At 38.0% G+C, this 23846-nt stretch overlaps 2 protein-coding genes across 6 annotated transcripts in view; one reads left to right on the top strand and one right to left on the bottom strand.

The window, feature by feature from the left end:
• Window positions 1-23846, top strand: part of HNRNPA2B1 (heterogeneous nuclear ribonucleoprotein A2/B1) — a 59480-nt gene that overhangs the window by 9325 nt on the left and 26309 nt on the right. For 2 of the 5 annotated variants that reach the window (XR_001313635.2, XR_001313633.2), the window contains exons 7-13: window positions 164-226; window positions 1267-1389; window positions 2597-2719; window positions 3121-3203; window positions 3352-4268; window positions 4554-4658; window positions 5279-5545. Coding sequence is in view for 1 of the 5 variants with exons in the window: in XM_014067910.2 (XP_013923385.1) it covers window positions 164-226; window positions 1267-1389; window positions 2597-2719; window positions 3121-3182 (371 nt within the window). In the remaining 4 variants the exon portion in view is untranslated. Of the gene's footprint in view, window positions 1-163; window positions 227-1266; window positions 1390-2596; window positions 2720-3120; window positions 3204-3351; window positions 4269-4553; window positions 4659-5278; window positions 5546-23846 lie in introns of those variants that run through there. The other 3 variants (XR_015696347.1, XR_015696346.1, XM_014067910.2) reach the window with 3 other exon arrangements.
• On the bottom strand, window positions 8545-18136 carry NFE2L3 (NFE2 like bZIP transcription factor 3). The gene is given in 4 exon segments (XM_087714378.1): window positions 8545-9739; window positions 9741-9955; window positions 12464-12619; window positions 17714-18136. Coding segments are annotated over 4 exon segments (1695 nt in total). The 3' UTR covers window positions 8545-8838.

The following is a 23846-nucleotide window of genomic DNA, read 5'->3' as shown; positions in this document are numbered from 1 at the left end:
AAAATTACTCGTACAATAAAGACGTCCTAATAACTTCCATTGCATATTTTTGATCCAAGACTTCATAAAATTAACAGCTAAAAGTAAATCCTGACAGCCAAGCAGACTTGTTTTATAAGACTGACTCACAATGAAGGTAACTTAAAAATGGTTTCTTCCACAGATGGCTATGGAGGTGGTCGTGGATTTGGTGATGGATACAATGGATATGGAGGGGGACCAGGAGGTTAGTATACTGAATATTTTTTATTTTTGAGATATTGAAATGATTTTTAAAATAATAATGAAATAGCATCATTAATACAAATTACTTAGTGGATTCATCTAAAAATTAATATGTAAGTATTGGAACTCCCAATTAGATTATGTCTGCTTTTCTATTTAAGTTTTAAATATTCATAATAATGATAGTCATGCTTTGTCTAAAATCTATTGTAGGTCATGCATGTATTGTCTAATATAATTTGATAATTCTTCTAAGTTCTGTTCAGTTTTATACATGTGTAAATACTGATTGAGGGCTAGTTTGGCTTAATTGAGGCACCGTGCTAGGAATCAGAAGACTATGAATTAATAGTCCTGATCTAGGCATAAAGCCAGCCAAATTATTTTGGGCCAGTCATTCATAGACAACACTAGGAAGAAAGCAAACTGTAACCAACTTATAATATTGCCAAGAAAATTGCATGGACTGGTCCAGGTTCTAGAAGTCAAGGCTCATTTGAAGGTACCCAGATTAATGTAAAATATGTTACAAGTATTGTCATATTATAGAATAATAATATAATATACTATTACATAAATATTCCAGCAAGCAATAACTAATGCATTATTCAACCAAGGCATAGACATTGCTTACATAAACTTAACTTCAATTAATATATGAAAAACAATATTACAATAATACAGCCAGTGGGATATGAATGTAAAAATATGTCAAACAACAATAGATTTAACGAGCAAAATTCAAATATGGGGAAAGGAGCATAAATTCAAAGCTAGGCTTGCAGCCAAACTTTTTGGTCAGAAGTTATTTTCTAATTTGAAAGCAGGACTAAAAAGCAATTACTTCCTACAGTGATAAATTATCGCCAGAAAAAAACCCTCTTTGTTTATTTGGATATTTCCAATAAAAATTTCAAATTGTCCCATTATAGTTAATGAGATCCCCATATTATGATCATGTAATTTCTATCTTAACATGATTTCATTTTATGTAGATAGTTATAGTACAAGTGTATTTATGTAAGTCTTATATTAAAACAGGTGGCAATTTTGGAGGAAGTCCTGGTTATGGAGGAGGAGGAAGAGGTGGATATGGTGGAGGAGGACCTGGGTACGGCAACCAGGGTGGGGGCTACGGAGGTGGATATGACAACTATGGAGGAGGTAATGATTATTTAAATATTTGAGAATAGTTTCCTAAACTAGTTAAGAAATATGTATTGTTCATACCTAAATTTCAGAAAACACCTTTGCATGACTTCACAAAACATTACTGGAGTTAATGGCCAATAATGTCCATAAATTATTTTTATAATTATATTTTATATTTCTTCTTTCATCCTACACATGTAAACCTCAAATACTAGGACAAAGTTAATTAGCAAAAATGTTAAAATATGTAAAATTATTCTACTAATAGTACCGTGTTTTCACCAAAAATAAGACCTGGTCTTATTTTGTTTTGAGCTTGAACATAAGCACTGCCTTATTTTTGGAGAGGTTTTTTTTTAAGTGCAGGGGGCAGCGAGCATGGGGACCAATGGGAATGTGAGCGCCTGTCTGTTCCACTCTGCTTGCCCACAGCTGCAACAGGCCAAGCTGTCTGCATACCCCAGGGTCCACTCAGCCTGCCTGCTGGCCCAGCCAATGCTGGGATACTTCTCAGCTGTGGTGGCATGCCAAGAACTAGGCCCCAATTAAGGCTGCAGGCAATGGGATGGAGAGGGCCAGGCTGATGGTAGCTGCCCAAATGCTTTTCATCCAGAGGGAGACGAAGCTGGGGGTGCTTTGAAACAGAGCTAATAGCTCAGTTTCAAACTGACCCTTTGTAAGCACATAAAGCTTTGAGTCTCTGTCGGGGCAAAAAGTGTTTGGTTGCATATGGGCACTTGGGAACAGTAATTTGCTCCACTCTGTCCCACCACTTCTCAGTTTACCTGCGGCCGTACCAAGCAGCCATCCGCTTGGGGTGTCAGGATCACCTACCTCCTCCATGCTTCTGCTTGCTGCCAGTGCTACTGTACAAGCCTCCCGTGAGTCAGGCAGACATGCAACATGTCCGGATCTCCTATGTGTCCCCCCCCCCCCCCAAAAAAATTCTTTCTACACTGTTGCTGGTATTTGTATGTGCTTGCTACTTCTTGGGTTGCCCACGCTATCTCCCTCCAGGATTATTTTTGGGGAAACAAAATATAACTACTGTTATAATACAAGGTCGTATTGAAATGTTAAGAACGATACCAAACCTTTCTTACATTGCCAGTTTTTTTTCATTTTCTTATTAAAAACAGCTGTCTTACATGCTTGATTACACATCTTGTATTCACAGTAAAATTATCTTTGATATGAACAAAATATTTTTTTTATGCAGGCAATTATGGAGGTGGGAATTACAATGACTTTGGAAATTATAACCAACAGCCTTCAAACTATGGTCCAATGAAAAGTGGAAATTTTGGTGGAAGTAGGAACATGGGAGGACCATATGGTGGAGGTAACATTGAACAAAAAGTATTTTCGGGTTTCTTATCACTTCATTGATTTTACTAACAACAGAACAAGTGAGGTAGAACTATTTTTCTAAGCTGCTCTTTTTTATTAATGTAAGCCAACAAGTTAACTACTTCTGAAGTAATGTTGCTCCTAAGATTTAAGCATCCTCCATAAACTACAATTTTATTCAGTAGAAAATAATTTGAATTGGACAGTCCTGAACATTATGTATTCAGTTATTTTTTTAAAGTTTTCCTTGATTAATTAAAACAATAAGAGATTAGAGCATTTAGTTCTATGAATGTAATATATTCATAGAATTAAATGAAATTTGGCAAAATAAAGAGAAATCATTTAGGGGAAAGTTCTGTTACTAATTGTTTTCTGTTTTTACTAACACAGGAAACTATGGTCCTGGTGGAAGTGGTGGAAGTGGGGGATATGGAGGGAGGAGTCGTTATTGAACTTCTGTAAGCTTTTCATGGGTGAGTGTACATTTAATATAAAATTGCAGTTTTTCTTAGTTTTAGCTGCAGGGGTAAAAGCTTTTTAGGGTCATATTATCTTTCCTTAAAAAAAAAATTGGGATAACTTCATAACCTATTTTTTTACTCTTTACTTCTGTTGAAACAGGCTTCACTGTATAAATAGGAGAGGATGAGCCCAGAGGTAACAGAACAGCTTCAGGTTTTCGAAATAACTTTGTTAAGGAAACACTTATCTCAGTCATGCATAAATATGCAGTGATATGGCAGAAGACACCAGAGCAGATGCAGAGAGCCATTTTGTGAATGGATTGGATTATTTAATATCATACCTTACTGTGGAGGAAGGATTGTAAAAATGCCTTTGAGACAGTTTCTTAGCTTTTTCATTGTTGTTTCTTTTTAGTGGTCTTTGTAAGAGTGTAGAAGCATTCCTTTGATAATGTTAAATTTGTAAGTTTCAGGTGACATGTGAAACCTTTTTTAAAAAAATTTCTCTAAAGTTTTGAAAAGCTATTAGCCAGGATCATGGTGTAATAAGACATAACGTTTTCCTTTGAAAAAAATTTTAAGTACGTGTGTAGAGTTAAGAAGCTGTTGTACATTTATGATTTAATAAAATAATTCTAAAGGAAATGTTGTGTAATTATAGATTTATTTAAAATATATTGTAAATTAAGGCAAGGAGTGGGTAGTAGAAGGTCCCACAAATACTATAAATTTGTTTGTTGTACATGTAATATGTTGGTTAGATAATGTTTTCTGTAAATTACCAGATTAATAACTAGATAACTTAAGGGATATCTCTGCAAAGAGAAACACCTTTTTAGATCTTTTAGATGCTGCTGCTTCCATGGCAAGTAAAGGAAATATCCCCAGCGAGGTACTGTTCCAGGGACACAGGTCTAGTGCAAAAGAACTCTTGAGAACGGCAATTAAGTTCAGCCAGTCTTAAAAGCTGTGCTGTACTTCTCCAAAGCTTTAACTACAGTAGTTTTAAGGATGCCAACGAGAGCTGAGGGTTCTAGAGCAAAATAGTTCTAAGCTTCAGTTAAACCACTTTAGGTAAGATCTTATTTACTTTTCCTTTTTTAATATTCAAAAAACAAGAACTAATACTATATATGACAGTGTACTGTTTCAGTATAGTGGTTATATTATCTAGTTTAACATAGCAATGAACCAAGTTAACAATTGTGCACTGGAAAATTTAACAATTCTTGTTTTGGTTTGGGGGTTTGGGTATTCGTTCTATTTTTCATTTGTTGGTTGGTTTCATTTTTTGCTATTATATTTTGATTTATTTTTAACTTCAGCTGCTTAACCTATCTTTTCCCTACTGGAATCTAGCTTTATGCACCATGGACAAGCAATAGACCTGCTGAGCAAATGAACCAGCCAAGTGTCCATTAATGATTTGCAAGGGTTCCATCCCTGCTATGGGTAGTTAAAATGGTATGTTGCAGCTTTTTGAAATGGTACAATATCTTATTTTACCAATTCTTATATATTAAAACCTAAAATTGAAAACTGGCTCTTCAGAATAGGACAGTTGGATATCTGTTCTTCGATACAACATATTTTGTATTATAGAACTTGGGTTTGAATTTTATGTGTGAAAGTGAAGTTTATGCAGACTTTGCATACAGAATTCTTCCCCTCACAGGTCTTGTCAACACTATAGCAATATGAATTTAGCGAATTGAAGTATCATGTGGTATTCAAATTCAGCTAGCTTACAAAGAGTGTTTTCGTTGCATATATTCTAACACTGCACAATGTAAAATTATTCTGTTACTGAATGCTGTAATTCCCCTCAATATGGTGGACATGGATTTTTTTTTTTACTTAGAGGGATATTCTGTTTAATATAAATTAAGATTTTAACTCCAGAATCATCACAGTTTTAAATATTCTTATATTACCCTTTAAAAATTCTATGTTGGCTTTATACAACTCGCACACTTAAAAGCCTGGCCTTGCCTCATCGTTTTCTAGCCATTTGCTGAATTTTTTCCTGTGATACAATGAGGCTTCTGATAAACTTCTTCAGATACTTTCTTTTTCTTTGGCAGGAAGGTGCCAATGCTGCAGGTAACTAATGAAGAAGTGGTCAACCACAGAAACTTCAAGAAATAAGATATTTCTTTTCTCTTCACAAAATAGTTGGTTTACTGATTTTTATTAAACCCTTTATAGTTGATGATGCAGCCTATTGTAAATTAGTCAAAGCTTTACAAATGAAAGGTATACTTTTTCTAAAATTCAGACTGACAGGAAATCAAGACTAATGTAAATATTGGATTTTTATAAGTGTTATAATAAACTTTTGTTTAAAAATATTCCTAGTCTGATACCATATTACCATTTTATGCACATCCCAAATGATTAAAAAAAACAGTTCTTCAATGCCGTGTGAGCTGTACCAAATTGCATCCTTGTCGGCATCATCGTGCGTACTAATATACTGCTGTAAGACATGAAAAATAGGGCAAAATGGAACTAAGAAGAGAGGAAATACTATACTTAATTAGAGTTTTCGGGATCATATCTATCCATGTATCTTCCTTTTTATGCCCAATGACTGCAGCATAGTATAACAAGCATAGCAGAATCAATAATCCGCTGCAGAAATAATTCTATGAAAATCAAATATAACAGGGAAATACTACAGCATTCTACAAAATGGGACATATTGTCCCTTAGCATCTTAAGTAAATGTTACTTTTTAGCATTAAAAAAACCCATTGCCTATACTGCTAAGGAAAGCAATATTTTGAAAAGGTGCTTGTTCAGTGAAAGTTGAAAAGGCACTACGTAAGACTAGTTACAAAAATGAGTTGGGCAAAATTGCTGGTAATTTTATTTGTATATACTTTATGTTTGAGTACATAATACAATTTAGACAATAGCAACTGCAATGCATAGAAATACCAGTATTTATGTCTTTTGCCACTCTTTAAAAACTATAAAGTTAAAATTTAAAGCAACCAGGTTTGTAGAAGATAATGCCAAATTTTTCAATCATTTTGAAGAATGGCATTCTTATGAATAGAAAGGTAAAATCAATGGAATATAGTTAATTTGGTCTTTATAGGTAATAATAGAATAATTGCATATGCCCATCATGAACCCTAATTCCTCTTAAAAGCATATTTTATGAAAAACATTGAATTAAGTAAGTACAAGGCTGGTACAGATAGTTATTGACTTAATAATGCTTAGCAACTCCCACAAACGTTTTAAAATCTAGCACTTTCACATGATGACTTGCTTAATAACCAGTATGACTTGCTACCACAATTGTGAGCTGAATTAAGGTCATAGCTTTGTGTTTTATATATATAAAATATTTTCCCTAACAATAATATGGGAATCTTAAACAGATTGGAAATGATACTTACGAAGTCAACTGTTTTTACCAGAGGTAGATTTGTGTAAAATAGCTAAACCAGTACACCTAGGTATACATATTGGTTCACTGGGTTATGAATTTTAACAGTATTATACAGAATTATCATTGGAATTAAGAACACCCCTCCCCCCAAAAAAAGTAATGACAACTGTAAATATGTATAAATTGTATACAATACATACAAAAGCTCAATTTTCTATAAAAAGTAATTCTGTGCTATTTCTTGTAGCTTATTCAGTATATAAATAGATGTTCTTGCATTTCAGTGCATACAAGTCAGTGCTCGTGGAATATATGGGTAGAATTGTAATGCTAGTACTTCAGGAACTTTCCCAATATAAAATACAGTGTTTCTAATGTATGGAATTATAAAACATTTGTAGGGAGTGCACTTTGTGATGATAATGTTTCCAAATAAGTAGCACAAGTAGATGTATTTGGGCTACAGCAGCAATTGGGATTCTGTCAGTGAGTAATGCAATCATAAAGCAACATACAGGACTATTTGTGTTAAGGACATTATGATTGCTGGGGAGACACGGTGCTACATAGTACCGATGGATGAAGAAGAAACATGGGAAAGGTATGGAAGTTGCAAATGACAATCACATAACTGGATCATGCCAGTTGTCAAGTGGCCAAATTTTGATAACATAAGCATGGTATATTGTGATGATTATGTGAAGATTGGTAATAGGTCACTTTTCAGTGCTGCTGTAACAACAAATTGTAAGTTGAGGACTATACCAGTGGTTCTCAATGTGGTGCCCATGCCCTCAGGGGCAATTTGATTTTTAATGGGAGCAACTCAAAAATAAGCTATTAACTGAATTTTTGAAAGCCCGTTAATTGTTCTTATATTTCTGATGAAACAGTTGTGTTTCATTTACCTATTGTCTTCCTTAAAAGTACATTTTCTAGGGCCTGATCTGAAAAGGATATCCCAGCTGGGGGGGGGGATTGGGGGGAGAACAACTGCCAGCCAATCAGATGTGTTCTCACTAAGGATCATGGGACTGACAGAGTCAGTCTTTTTTTCCTGTGGGCTTTGCTGCATGGTGGTTGCAGGGAGAGCTGCTCTGTGGGGAGACAGGGTGGATGGCTGCTGGATCTGAAGCCCAGTAAGGATACAGAACCAGGACCAATGTTTAATAAGAAATAGTTAGATTTAGTTATTTTTAGTCTGTTTTCTCATTAATCTGCAGGTTCAAAGTGAGTGGGCAGGCATAGGTTAAAACACTTCCTTCGTTCATGACAATCTTATTCATAAATTAAGCTAAGGTTTTTTAGATTTACCTTTCTGTGCCACCTTCTTTTAATATCCCTGAATGTGGACACTTGAGAGTAAAGCTGACTAATTTGGGGCCTAATATAAACTCCAGCAGCATAAAGCACAAGGATCTCACTAAAGCTGCAATCATACATTTTCCTGGGAGTAAACCCCATAGAAGACTAGTACTTACTTCTGAGTTGACATGAATAGGATTACATTGTAAATATCCTGAGGTGAACTCAAATTGTATTTTGAATTTCTTAAGTTCCTCAGTATTTCCACTGTCTTTCATTCTTTTATTTTTCTCTTTCATGGATGCCATGTTCTACTAAATGGCCTTTTAGGCTTCCATGTGAGTAGGAATTCATTTTTAAAAAATAGTAAGAATTATATGTGGGGGGGAGGTCATCAGGATTTTAGAGATGCTTAGGTGGGGTATAGAGAAAAAATGTTGGAAACAACTGATCTACACCCTGGAAATGAATAATACACCCTCAATTTCAAACGTCTATTATCAACCCTTGCAAAAAAGTGAGGCTTAATAACTGTCTAAGTGGAACATAGAAATTAAGGCAAATGTCAGAAAGAGTGGGAGGCTAACCCATATACCTCAGCCCCACCTGCCATTAGCTACTGAAATGCCTGTATGATTACTCTTGGAAAATCCATTGTCCCAATGTATGTGGAAAGCAATGATGCTTATCTGTAACTAGTGAAATTGCAGGTGATAGGATTTCTGTGGGCATGTAGTTAGCACATTAGCATCAAAATCCATATATGAGCTGAATAAACTGCAGAACAAATATAAAAATATTTTAAAGTTACTTAGTTTGAAATTCTTTAAAACAGTAAAATTAGACAAGATACAATTCACTGTTTTCTTCTGGCTTCTTGCAAATGCAATCCTTATACACCATTATTAAAACATTTAAATTTTTTGTCTTATTTCAGTTTGGGGGTTCCTGGTTGATTTTGTTTAAAGGTAAAAATAAGATTGCGTTTCCACAACACTGAAGGGCACTTTGGCTTGTATTAATTGTTCCTTGGTTATCTCTCAATTTACTGAAAAAGTTCCAGCAAAGATTCAGTTTTTGTTTTATATTGCGAATTGACCTTTTATATTGCGCCTTCTGTTTCTCAAGCTTTTCCATCTGCATCTGAAGATGATACACTTCATCTTTCAGGTTCATAATTGCATCTAGTTTACGTTTATGACAGTTTTGAGCAGCAACTTTATTTTTTCCTCTTCGTCTTATATCACGAATCAGTGACAGTTGGTTATTGGTTAGGTAGTAGTTTGATAACATGCTATTAAAAGACTCTACAGGCAAGGTCACTATATCAATAATAGAGAATGGAATTCTCAGAGCTTTTGCCCGGTATTCATCATTTAGATTTGTATTACTTTCATTTTCAGTTGTTTTGGATTCTTCTGGCCATCTGAAATAATCCACTGATAAAGGGAATGTCAGCTGTTGTAAATCCTGATTGTATGTATGATCATGGAATATATCTACTAGTGACTTTGTCCCATGGTCATAATTGCTTTGATATTCTGTATGGCAATATTGTAGGCAACTATTTCCTAGAGCTCCTGAGTCATGTGATGTGCCAAAGTTGGCATCCTTGTTACAAGAATATACAAGGGATGCCTTACTGTGATTTAAGTCTAAAGAAGGTCCAGAATCTGAATCTCGTTCTTCAAAACAACAGGATTCTGCAAAGTCAAAATTTTCTTCCATGGTTAATGGTGCGAAATGTGTTTTCTCATATCCATTTTCATTCAGGCTGAAAAAGAAATCTTGGTGTGTAAGACTTGTGCAATGATCATTTGCACATAATTCTAACGTTGGTCTCATTTGTTGGAGATATATTTAAGCAAGGTAAAATCTCCACTCTCTCTAAAGTCGTCTCCACATCTGTTACATTAGCGCGGTCTGATCCCATCACTGTGGCATCATGAAGGCTCACATCATGGCTAATAGCTTGGACTAAATCTATAGGGTTCTGATGAAAATTTGTCAAATTTACATCTCCACTGTTTCTTGCTTGTTCCTGAAAAGTTTGTTAAAGGTAAATCATATAAGTCATTTCATATTACCAGGCTGAACATAGATTCATTTCATATTACCAGGCTGAACATATGTTCTAGAACAAGACAATTACAGTTATTTCCAAAGGAATCCTATTACCACGTCTTTGCTACAGGACTACAATGAACGTAAAACCAACAGTCAAAATTGCACAAAATAGCATTTTTAAAAATTATCTTGATGAATAACATGCCATCTTTTATACCTCTCATGCTGAAATTGGTCAGTATTGGGAACTTCATTAGGACCAGTACTCTGCATACCAACTCTTCAACACTGGCTTCTTTAGCAAAAACTGCTATTTGCTCAATTTATAATTTAAAAATACTAGAAGGAAGTGAGAAATGTCATGAATTCTGAGTAAAGGACTTAAAGCAATATGTGTCACCATGTCTACATTTCTCTGGTTAAAAATATTGACAAATAGATGGGTTGACCATGACTTAACATGCAATTTAGGATTTGAATTTCACTTCTGAAACCCCTCATCAAGTAGGATTCCATTTGTTGGATTGTCCCTCCAACCTCCATTCAATTACATCTCACTTAAGGAGGTGGGATGGGTATGCTCCAGAACCCCTGAATCAAGCATTGCCATCTAATCAGTTCAAAAAGTACCCTTATAGGACCCATCTATGGAATAGCCCTCTCCTTGACATTCAGATGGTCCTAGCCTTACTGGATCAGGCTCTTCACTGAACTTTGGATCTAGGTAATGGGTAATCCTATTTAGCACAGTGGATGTTTATTTACATTTGCTTTTAATTTGTTTTTAATGATTGTTGAATGTTAGCAGCCCAGACTTGTGTCAGTTAAGTCACTACAATTCATGATCCCCTTGGACCGTAGCACACCAGAACCCCCTTTCTTCCACTATCTCCCGAGTTTGTCCAAATTCATGTTCATTGTGTTGATGAACTAACCATTTCATGCTCTGCCATCCCTGTCCCCGTTTGCCTTCAATCTTTCCCAATATCAGGGTCTTTTCCATTGACTTATTTATTGTGATATTTGTCCTTTCAAAGAACAGCCAATGTTGATTTCCTTTAGGATTGACTTGATTTCTTGTAGTTCAAAGATTCTCAAAAGAGTCTTCACCACAATTTGAAAACATTAATTCTTTGGCGCTCAGTCTTATGATCCAACTCTCAATCGTATATTACTACTGGGAAAAACCAACGCTTTGACTATATAAATGACAATTTGCCATAAAATGTAATTAATAATGACCTCCATATTTGGGAAATGAACACAAACTATAAACCTCATATGCCTTTAGAATGGTATGAATATGATATATTGATAATAGTGACAGCTACTTTTAATACAGAAGGAGCAGCTAGACATAGCTTGAACTAATATAACAAGAATTGCAAGATAACGTTTTCTTCAAATGGCAAATTGTAAGCTTTGGAAACAGCTGCTTTCAACTAGCATATATATTGTCTCTGAACTACTTTATAACATTAGACCCTTATTTTCACACTTACTCCAAAATAATTTCAGAGGGATATTAACTGGAAAACAACCTAAGGAGTAAAAGTCAATAGTACTGTGGTTCTGCAAAACAAAACAAGATACACCCCAAAATTGGTACATCTCCACAAAGAATAAGTTACTTAAAGCTGAAATGAGAATATCAAAGAAATAAACTTGATTCACATACTATACAAAGCTATAGGTTTCTAATTTTTGGCTTAACGTGAAATAAAATCCTAGCGATTGGGATTTGTAAACTTGGCCATTGAAATATTAAACTAATCCTGCAAATGTACAAGTTTATTAAATTAACTTGCAATGAGTATGTTAACTGATGATTGATAATGCTTTGTTCCTTTATTGTTTGTGTTTCCTTTATGATTTTATATATTACCTTTTATTCTGTTAGGGACTACTTTGAAAACAATTATCTTAAAAGGCTATATAATTCAATAATCTCATTAGCAACTTAGAAAATATACTATTAAACACATTTGTTAACTAATACACAAATATAAGCCACTGGACAAACTGGCTATTAAATGAATACATAGATCACTTTCAGAAGAGTAGGGTGCAATCTAAAGCAATAGAATGGAGACATGTTGAGATCAGTTATTCAACTGCATCCAAAGAATATACATTACCAGCTGTCTACAAGGAATATATATCCTTCCATTTCCCACCATCCAGTCAGCTGAAGAAGCTTAAATGAGTGAAAAACTTAAAAATCCTGTTGCCTCCTGAAAAAGCACTCTGAACAGTGGATAAATGTGCTTTCCTTACAAAATGCATAGTTTTTTAAAATTTATAATTAAACATTAAAAACGTTGGTTTAGGGAAATATTTTCAAATTCTTAATGCCCTTTATCAATTATCATTTTTCTATTTTCCGTTTTCTATTTTTTTTCTCCCAAAACATGTAGCATGTGAATGCAGTAATATTTGCTATCGTAAATTTCAAGAAGCAAGAATAAGTTTGTTCCTTCCTTATTCTCACCAAGGAGATAGAAGTGAGATTCTCCTTCTCCTTCCAATCAGCTTGTTCATTCTTATCACACACTTCTTGTATTTCTTCCTCTTCTGAGTGCTCATTTTCCTTTGGTAACAAGTAGCAGTATTCCAAATATTCCTGCCTTCCTTTTAAATCTAAAACCTATGAATGGAATAAAAGAAAATTATTAAAGATAATTTTCAGCACTGCAAATCTGATAATCACTAATACCTGAAAATTAAAGGTATAACATACAGTATCATTAGTTCTAGTGACAGTTAGAAAATTAAAATTAAAAGGTATGCTTTATTTAATGTTTCTGCAAAATGATCCTGATATCTCAAGATATTTATGATGAATAATCTAAATTTTAAAAAGCCTTACTTTTGCCCGAGAGATTTTCAGATATTTAGATCAGAACTTAACACTTTTCTCATGCTCTTTGCACTAATTAGATTTGTTGGCTATGGTGTCTATAGTGATTTAATATATTTAATATGCTCTCCTACAAGAGATATCAGTGGTGCGATACCCTGCTATTGTGGGCTTTTAAAACCCTAAAGAATCATAAATTGGGCCACAATAAGACACAAAAAAATTTCTAGGTACACGGAAGTTCTGATTTGCTTGTGACGTGCTTATTAGGGATATGTATCAAAGTTCTTTTAGCTGCAGCTACTAAATCATGTAATGCAATTGTAGAACTTCAAATGAACAATAACAAAATTAGATTCTGTTCTGCAGGAGAAATAAATTATTTTTATATTGTTTGGATTTCCTATGGCTTTTTAATGTACTTTTATTATATATGAGTTTTTAACATACGTTTAGCTTGGAATTGAAGGGAACGGCAGGAATATTTAAAATTAATCATCGAATATAATAAAATTATATGCATGGTGTTTGATAAGAATCTATAATAGAACAAAGAATGTTAGAAACTGTCTCAAATAAGCAATGTAGATCTATCCATTTTTCAGTACTCCAGTTTCTATTCTCATGAAAAGTTGGTATTAACTAGATTGAAAAATTATATCTCTTTAAAAATTACTCATCTCTTGCACCACTTGAAAGATTGCTGTCGATTAATTGTGGATAAACGTGTTTTACAGCTTACTATAGAAGCAAACCAAGCCAAGTAAATACTTGTTGAAATACCATTACATCAGGTAAAAAAACATTTTAAACCAAGAATAGTGTACTTTATAATTGAAAATCTACATTAATTCTTTTATACTGAAAACTTTCTTGGAAAGTTCCTATATACAATTTTTGAAAAGTTTATAAATTGGCTGTCCTTTAAGTATTATACTTGAATTGGAATATATGTCAAGAAGATGTTTTTTAAGTAGGACGGGACAGTATAATGTAAAAGCAGTATAAGGGATTTTCTGTATGGTCTATTTTCTTGGTAAGAATTACAATAGCTTGCCTAATGTATAATTTCAGTATAATTCAAAACAACATAAATGATAAATCTATATAACTGCTAGAAATGGTTTTAGATTTATAGGGCAACTCAATAAAAACAAAAAATAAACATTCAAAGCTCATGTGGAATGATCAAATATTTGAACAAAATTAGAATTAATGTACATTTAATTATAAAAAGGTTACAACAGGTACCAACATAGAGACATAAGGACACTTCATTTTGCACTCATGGATTGCTGAAATTACACTGAAAATATGTTTTGTTTTCAACCTACTAAACTCAGCCTGAATATTTTAAAGATTACTTTTGGAAATCTCAGTAAACAAAACATGCCCGTTTCTGCTGGAAAGCTTTAAATTTGTTATATTTTAATGTAAAAACATCTACTAAGTTCTTTGCAGAATTATGGTTAATATGAAGACTTGACATTGCCTTGAAGCTATATTTAAATATTAGCTGAATACCTATGCTGCGATAAGAAACTATGTGATTGGGCTTGATTAATTGACACAGCTTGAAAATTAATAAGTAGTTACGATTAGCCTCTTCTCTCCCTCAGCCTTGTCCCACAGACGCCTCCCCTATCCTATCTCCCTTCTCTCCCTCAGGCTTGCCCCACAGAAACTTCTATTCTATCCCCCTTCTCTTCTTCAGGCTTGCCTCACAGAAGCATCCCCTATTCTATTCCCCTTCTCAGACTCCTCCAAACTCCCAGCCAGCAGGCCACGCCCATATCCAAATGGCAGTTTTCAGGTTGGGAGGGGGAGTAGAATGTCTAGCTTCTTAGCATCAGAGTATTTTAATAATATAAGAAATTCTAATGATCTGGTGATTATTTCAAAAAATCCTTTCTAAGTGAGCACTTAGAAGCCAAGAGGAACACATGTGCCACATTTCAAGTTTGTAGGCTTTATGATTCTGGAGATTTTGTAATGCGGTGTGAGTGGTTTTTGCTTTTATATAGATACAGTAGTTTTGATCTGCAAATACTCTGAATTCTTTATCAATAAATTAAATAGAACTAAATAAAAAGGGCAAATAACATTTTGTGTTTATTGATTCAAATTTCTTAATAACTTTACCTCAGGATCAAAATAAGTTGACATTGCAGCCTTTTTATCTACTCTTTCCTACTGTAGGTCTAGACAAAACCAAAACTTACATTCACACACCCAAAATCGTTCATATTGCCATCAGATAGACTTTATTAGTAGTTTTTTTTCTAGAAATCTTTCAGACTTACAAGGTACCTGTTCAATCTTAGCAACCGTGCAGCTTTTTTAAAAGCCCATTTTAATATTCTACTCTGGGCAGTCTTAATAGTAGATTTCACAAAATCCTGTTTAACAAGAGAAATTGTCTTAGGCCAGAATGAATATCAAACCTAAGTGTACTGTTCTTTCAATGAAATCTTACATCATAATATATCTACGAATTAAAAATCAAGTTTTTAATTAGTTTTTTTCTTTCTCACCATAATCCTGGTATTATAAACAGAAGCACCAAGTTCTTACTGGCACCTACTCCTCTAAGAAGATTTAAGATGTCTTAATCTTGGAACAATATCACATTCTTTCATCTTAATTCTATTTTTATCTAATTTGTTTTATTCTATTTTGTTTACTGTTTATATTTGTAAATTTTAAGAGCCGGATCTATATAGAAATTTTATTGGAGGCCTCATATATGTTGTTTTGTATTATTACAGCTACTTCACTGGTCATTGACCATAGATAAATACAATCTCAAAATAGTAGGGAAGGTAGGTTATTTCTTCAATGGGGGCGGGGGATGCAACAGTAAAGAGATTGACCATTTCCCATGTTACATGTTTACTTGGAAAAAATAAGCATCTGTAAGAATGTGCCCCTTACTTGAAAAGGCGATCCTTGATATTCCACATATTCTTGATATGCAGTATTCTGGCATCTATTGGTTTATAGTGTAGATTAGCAAAACCACAATTTAAAAAGTGGTCCATATTCTACACAAATTCTTATTTCTAAATATCAATCTCTCTCAATCCCAAACATGAATTCATTATTTATTCCGTATAGTATCTTTCCATTGGAAATAAATTTCTTAAATGCGGTAGAATTTGTTTTTGCAAACTCATAAAGGATTTGATTGTAAAATCAAACCTGGTTTCATGTTTTCTCTCAAAAGAATGCAGGAAAAAGGAATTAAAGATGTAGAATAAATTTTCCTTTCACAGCAGGTTTCAGCACAAGAGACAGTTGAATGTAACATCCATAGCCACACCCAACTATTTGGCATCACTCTGATACATTTCAGGCAAATAATAAGTTGCCACACCACAAACACCACTTTATCACAAGCACATTATAAATTAAAGAATTTCTTCAAGATCTGAATGCAGCCCAAATACATGGCAGTGAAGGAAGAACAGATTCTGAACATGTGCAGACTAGCCTTAACAAATAAAGGAGTAGGGTAAGTTGCTTCATCTCCAAGCCTTCAAGACAGGATAAATTTTCAAATCTCATAATCAACAGGTTGCTTGTCATTGTCAAATTGCCAGGAGGTAACGGGAAACCTGAAAGTTGGGGAAGGTTGGATTAGGAAAAGCAAGTAGAATTGCCTCCCACACTTCTTGCAAAAAGAAAAAGAACTACAGCATATTACAGTGAGCTACCCAGGAATTCTTATACTTTTGTTCCATTGTTTAATACTGAAGTATTAAATTATATCTAGTCAATGTATATCCATCCTGATAAAGTCGGAAGATCATCATTTCAAGGAATACAACCTTCAAGATGAACTGCATCCAACCTAAGCAAGAACACACTAGTCTGGCCCAAAGAAATAGTTAAATGTTTCTGACCACTTCCTGTTACTGCCTCTGAACTGATTTCTGTCCTTTCATTTATTTTCTAGGATTCATGTATGTTTGTCTTCTTTTTCACACAAAAAAACACTTGCTTTGGAGCAATGCATACACTCATTTAATGGAAACACAAATATTAGTCTGAAGAGTAGGACAGCAGTTATAAAATGAATATATAAATAACCACCCTGAACTTGGATTATTCTTATCTGACACTGGTCTTTCTACTTTCAACTACTGGAAATCACTGTCCTTTTAAATTTGATCAGTTTGAACTATTTTCCCTGAATGAAGAAAAAGAAAGAAAAGCTATCTCCTGTAATCATATGCTATCTATTGACTTACCCTGTTCTACATTAAAATTATTCACATTTAATACAGTTTTCTTAATAAAAAACCAATGGGAAAGTAAGCATGCAAGTATTTGCAGTCCAAAGTTCTAAATAATCCTTCAGTTGGGACTCCTGGCAGAAAAATGTTTCTTGGGAGACCGGTAATTTTTCTGAAACAGCAGGATAATCATGTCCTTTGCTAATCTTCGGGGTGTTCCGATAGTTGGGTATGGGGCAAAAGTCTAGGGTTATCTTAACAAAGAGGAGTAGGAAACCCTCCCCATGACCTGCAGGGTGGTTTTTATTCCAATTCCATCACGTGAAAATATCATTGTCGTCTTAATGTTTTAAAAAATGAGCTAGTAAAACCTGGTAAATCAGATCTTATTAGGCGCGGTGCTTTTCAAGCTTTTAATACCCCAATGATTAGCACTGATGATGTTACCTAGTTTGGGTAATGAAACGTCTGAAAGAAAACAAGCAAACCCAGAGATCACCAAGGACCCCCTCATTTCAACTCTGAGCTACAAATATTCTCCTTTATTGGTTTAATACCTCCGTTGCGCTCCATTTCTCTAATTTCTCTCTACTCAAGTGGGCGCGGTGGTTTGGCTAGAAGCGCTCATCCGCCCTTGATTTACCTTCGGATTGAAGTCTCGCTTTTTCTCTCCAGGGTCAGGCGAGGCGATTCCCGCCTGCAGGGTCTCTTGGGGTGGCTGTAGCCACCGTCTTTGCCTCTCGGCTGCCAAGAAGACCTCGCGTGCTTCCCGACAGTGCCTACTCTCACCGTCTGCCGCGTCTGAAGTGGGGGACGCTGGAACCTTATCCTCCTGCGCAAGCCAAGGAACCACTCGCGTGGCGGGAAAGCTTAGCGTCCCCGGCTCTTGCACATCGCGGAGCCGGAGGCATTCCCCCAGCATCTTCGAGTCTTCCTCGTGAGAGAAGAACGGCATCCCCGAAGGAAGCTTTCCCCGGAATGCAACAAGGGCGAGGCTAACCAGGAGGGTGTCTTGCAGCCAATCTTCCTCTCAAGTGTGGCGCCAACTCCCGCTAGGTGTTTTCATCCCGCACGTGGGGCGTGCGTGCGAAAGCTGCCCAAGGGGAAAAGCAGGTCGGAGCGCGGCCGTCGCAGCTGTCGCGTCCTCCCCTTCTGCCTTTTCTTGCCTATCTCTACTTCTGTGCCCATATATCGTGGCCGCCGCGAAGATCTTCCGTGGGGCGAAGGAGTGTCCGGGAGGCGGGAGCTCCCAACTAGTTCTTCATTGCGCTTTCGCCACAGCCATCCTCAACCTGAAGTTTTTTTCGCCATTACAATTAGACGGAGAGGGGAAGCAAGAAGGCGACCGTCGAAGACCATCGTACATGTAACGGGGAGTCAAATGGATTTGGGGCAGACGGTGGTGGAATAGAAAGGCTCATCAGGCTTGCCAACTTGTTCCCCTTCAGACGTATGTTAGATTTCCTTGTTTCTCCACAATTCCCACTAACTGAAAGGGTTTTCCTACTAGAAGAGGATTGTGCTGAGCATTGCAGTCTTGGAAGCCTTTTTCAGGTTTTAAAGGGTGGGGGTGGGGCGCTGAATGCCAAATTGGTGCCCTTCCTACTGAAAAGACCCTTTAAAGCCCAAATGAGGAAAGGGCTAAACATTTCAACCCCACCCAATCCAGTGATGTCATAATGATGACAGTGTACAAATGACAGGGTCCTTTTATGCATCTCTTCTCCAGATACATGGAGATGCTTTGTTACAGACCATCAAAATTTAGATAAACTAAGCAGTACAGCACTGTGCATCTTGTGAAATTTGAATGTGGTAAAAGCAATTGACACAATATGTGATGGCTCCTGTCATTGCTCTGAATACATTTTCACCTTGGTTAAGAAATATTGGGGAAATCTTCATAAAGTGGGCTAAGAATTTGGGTTATAATATTCAGATGAATCAATACATGGTTAAATAGGTTGAACTTTTCATTCTATGATTTTAAAGAGATTTTTTATAAAATGAGATATCCTTGACGTGTAAATATTCAAACCAGAAACTTTCCTTTTAAGATTGATAGATATACATTAAAAAACCACAGGACATTATTTCAATATATGATTACTGTGGCAAGATTACTATATGCACAAAAAAGGAAAGATTGGACACTATCCATCACAGTGGAATGGTGGATAAAATTATAGAGAGAATTCAGCTTAGAGATCCCAGCCTTGAGTGTTCCTACGTTACTGGGACCACTTTCGCTTTTACTTTCTACATCTTCTCCAATTCCTCTTTCAGGCCTTGGTACTTTCCAGTTGCTCATACTTCTTCCTGATGCTGTCACTTGGCACTGCTATATCTATCGTCACTGCTGTCTTCTGATATTTGTCTATTGTGATATCTGATTGATTCGCCAGTACCTGCCTGTCTGCCTGGATCTGGAAGTCCCACACTATTTTAGCCCTATTATTTTCCAGTACATTCTCTAGGATCTCTCATCTAGACTTAGGAGAATATAACCCACATTCTGTATAGATATTGTACACAATGCTGGGTTCTTGGTTGTGCTATTCAGAGTACGCTGGTGTTGCTTGCATCTTATATCCTGCCACCCTATGTTGGACTCTCTATGAGGCCTTTCTAGTCTGCACCTTGTTTCCTGTCTAGTAGGGTAGACCCACTTCTGTGAATCTCGTACTTAATGCCTGTTCTTGGGTTGTTATAACCAGTGTCCCAGTGTTGTCTTTTAGGCCAGCAATTTCCAGTCACTGATAGGATTTACCAATATCTGCCACTTTACCTAATTATCAATGGTACATCCCAGGTAGAGACTTATCTTGCCATGGCATTTCGTCTGCTTGACCTTTCTTCCACATCTTCTGCTGCTTCAAGCATTCTCTCAGCAGTTTGTCTTTAAGTGCTGTCTGACTAATATACACCTAGATGCTCTGGGTTCTATCCGTGACCAGTTCTAGGTACCTTACATGGTAACCATGATGAGAAGGCAAGGAGACAGCAACATCCAAGTAGATCAAATCGGATGAAAAGATCAATCCTGAAGAGCCACCTCAATGGAAAGAAGAAGATCCATGCCATCAACATGCACGCATTGCCAGTCATCAGATACTCTGCCAATATAATGAACTGGCCAAAGAAGGACATGGAAGCTCTGGCTTTGACACTAGATCCCAAAAATCCTCTTTCCATCTGGTGTACAGTCTCTTGGACTTCGACTGAAAATCTCTGAGGAGCTTCTGAGTGTTTACATTGGAAGTTTCCATGTCCTTCTATGGCCAGCTCACTATATCAGCAGGTTATCTGATGACTGGCAGTGTATGCATGTTGATGGCATGGATGTTCTTTGCATTGAGCTGGCTCTTCAGGATCTGATCTTTTGGTCTGATTTGGTCTACTTTGGATGTTGCTTTCTTTTTTGCCTTCTCCCATGTAATTGTGGGATTCAAAGTTCTTGTAACTGGTCTGTAAGTTTAAGTTTTATTTTATTTATATGCCGCCCTATTCCCAAAAAGGGACTCAGGGCGGCGAACAACTTAAATGGGAAAGGGAAACATACAAGTACAAAATAGACATTTAAAATGACCAACAACCACACCTGTCGAGAGGAGAAGGGAACTCATCAACCCCAGGCCTGCCGACACAGCCAGGTTTTAACGGCTTTTCGGAAAGCAGGGAGAGAGGTGAGGGTCTGAATCTCTGCGGGGAGTTCGTTCCAAAGGGCCAGAGCTGCAACAGAGAAGGCCCTCCCCCGGGTCGTAGCCAGATGGCATTGGCTAGTGGATGGAACCCAGAGGAGGCCGACCCTGTGCGATCTAATGGGTCATTGGGAGGTAATTGGCAGCAGGCAGTCTCTCAAGTACCCAGGTCCAATACCATGAAGGGCTTTATAAGTGATAACTAGCACCTTGAAGCGTATCCGGAGACTAATTGGGAGCCAGTGCAGCTTGCGGAGGATAGGTGTAACGTGGGTGTATCGAGGTATACCCACAATCGCTCGCGCGGCCGCATTCTGGACCAGTTGAAGTCTCCGAATGCTCTTCAAGGGCTGCCCCATGTAGAGCGCATTGCAGTAGTCCAGTCTTGAGGTCACGAGGGTGTGAGTGACTGTTGCGAGTGCCTCCCGGTTCAGATAGGGACGCAACTGGTGTACCAGGCGAACCTGGGCAAATGCCCCCCTGGTCACAGCCGACAGATGATGTTCTAAAGTCAGCTGTGGATCCAGGAGGACTCCCAAGTTGCGAGCCCTGTCTGAGGGGTGTAAAATTTCACCCCCCAGCCTGAGTGATGGAATACTAACCAAATTTTTGGGAGGGAAACACAACAGCCACTCGGTCTTGTCTGGATTGAGCACAAGCTTGTTAACACCCATCCAGACCCTGACAGCCTCCAGGCACTGGCACATCACATCGACCGCTTCACTGAGTTGGCACGGGGCGGACAGATACAACTGAGTGTCGTCTGCATATTGATGGTATTTTATCCCGTGTCGTCGAATGATCTCACCCAGTGGCTTCATGTAGATGTTAAACAGGAGGGGGGACAGGACCGAACCCTGAGGAACCCCATATTTCAGGGGCCTAGGGGTCGACCTCTGCCCCCCGACCAACACTGACTGCGACCTGTCCGAAAGGTAGGAGGAGAACCACCAAAAAACAGCGCCTCCCACCCCCACCTCTCGCAACCGTCGCAGAAGGATACCATCGTCGATGGTATCGAAGGCTGCTGAGAGATCAAGGAGCACTAGGATGGAGGGATGACCTCCATCCCTGGCTCTCCAGAGATCATCAGTCAGTGCGACCAAAGCGGTTTCCATGCTGTAGCCAGGCCTGAATCCAGACTGAAAGGAGTCCAGATAATCGCCTTCATCCAAGGACCGTCGGAGTTGAGAGGCTACCACTTTCTCAACAACCTTCCCAATAAAGGGAAGGTTGGAGACTGGACAATAGTTGTTCAAAATGGCTGGATCCAGTGATGGCTTCTTCAGGAGTGGTCTCACCACCGCAGTCTTCAATGCCGGTGGGAAGAAGCACTCCCAAAGAGAGGCATTCACCATCGCCTGGATCCAGCTCCGTGTCACCTCCTTGCTGTTCGCGACCAGCCAGGAGGGGCATGGGTCCAGTATACATGTGGCAGCACTCACCGCTCCCATGGCCTTGTCCACTTCATCAGGGGCAACAGGTTGAAAGTCAGTCCAGAGATGTCGTTCAAGACCTTCCCCCGGTACCCCGGCTGGCTCTGCGCAATTGGAGTCCAGGTCCATCCGAAGCCGAGCAACTTTGTCCGCAAGGAACTGGACATATTCCTCTGCTCTACCCTGTAAAGGGTTATCTACAACCCTCGTGTTTAGAAGGGAGCGGGTCACCCTAAACAGGGCAGCAGGGCGGGACTCAGCGGACGCTATCAGAGCGCAAATATAGTTGTTCTTAGTTGTCCGTATTGCCGATAGATATGCTCGGATGCAAGCTTTTAATAGTGCTCGGTCTGACTCGGATTTACTGGACCTCCAGTGGCACTCTAGGCGTCTCTTTTGGCGTTTCATCTCCCGGAGGTCCTTGGTAAACCAAGGAGCCCTCCTGGATCCACTGCTGCGGATCGGCCATAAAGGTGCAATCCGGTGGAGAGCCTCAGCCGCCACCGAGTTCCAAGTAGTGGCTAAGGTCTCCACCGAGCTGCTCCACCGAGTATCAGGCATAACTCCAAGCACCATCTGGAAACCCTGGGGATCCATAAAATGCCTGGGGTGGAACCACCTAATCGGTTCCTCCTCCCTACAGTGGGGGATTGGTTTCCGGAAGTCGAGCCTCAGTAGGAAGTGGTCCGACCATGACAGGGGCAAGGTCTCACTACCCCTCAGACTAAGATCACAACTCCACTGCTCCAAGAGGAATACGAGGTCGAGTGTGTGCCCCGCCGAGTGAGTCGGACCCTGGATTACTTGGGTCAAGCCCATGGCTGTCATGGAAGCCATGAACTCCTGTGCTCCATCAGAGTGTTCGCCGAGTGAAGGCAAGTTGAAGTCCCCCAGTATCATAAGTCTGGGAAACTCAACTGCCAGCTCGGCTACTGACTCGAGGAGCAAGGGGAGGGCTGTTGTCACGCTGTTGGGTGGCAGGTACGTTAACAACAAGCCCACTTGACCTGCAAGGCCCATCTTCACCAGCAAGGACTCACACCCGACAAGCTCTGGAGCAGGGATCCTACGAGGAGCTAAGGACTGCCGGATAACAATGGCCACTCCCCCGCCCCTTCTTTGAGGTCGCGGTTGATGAAGCACCTGAAAACCCTCTGGGCACATTTCGGTGAGGGGGACTCCTCCCTCCAGGCCCAGCCAGGTTTCAGTAATACAAGTCTGTGACCCACTGGTAATTCCACCCTATTAGTCTTAACTTTTCATCTCTTGATTACCATCTGACCACACCTCATTAGTTGAATGACATCCTGATGTCCTCACTGTAAGTCCATGGCAAGTGGGTCAGCAAGTTGATTTCTTGTTCATTCTATGCGTACAGCTTGATGTCATCCATGTAGAGGGAGTGGCTGATGGTAGTTCCACTTTAAAAAAAAAATTATTTTTATTTTTGGTTAAACAGACAAACACAACACAAAATAAAATAAAATAAAATCATCTTTCGTTACATATTGTAGAAGTGTGTTGATTGGTTACAAATAACTTTTGTGCATCTCTTCCACAGTCATTACTTATAATTCATATCACATTGTATATTTTAAATCAAAAATCTTTATATATCTTACTATCAACATCCCACAAT

Source organism: Thamnophis sirtalis, unplaced genomic scaffold, assembly GCF_051295495.1.
Source record: "Thamnophis sirtalis isolate CommonGarterSnake01/CBP01778 unplaced genomic scaffold, rThaSir2_p1.2 scaffold_4, whole genome shotgun sequence".
In the NCBI taxonomy this organism is placed as follows: domain Eukaryota; kingdom Metazoa; phylum Chordata; class Lepidosauria; order Squamata; family Natricidae; genus Thamnophis; species Thamnophis sirtalis.
The sequence above is the reverse complement of the archived record's forward strand: the minus strand, read 5'-3'. Positions and strand labels throughout refer to the sequence as shown.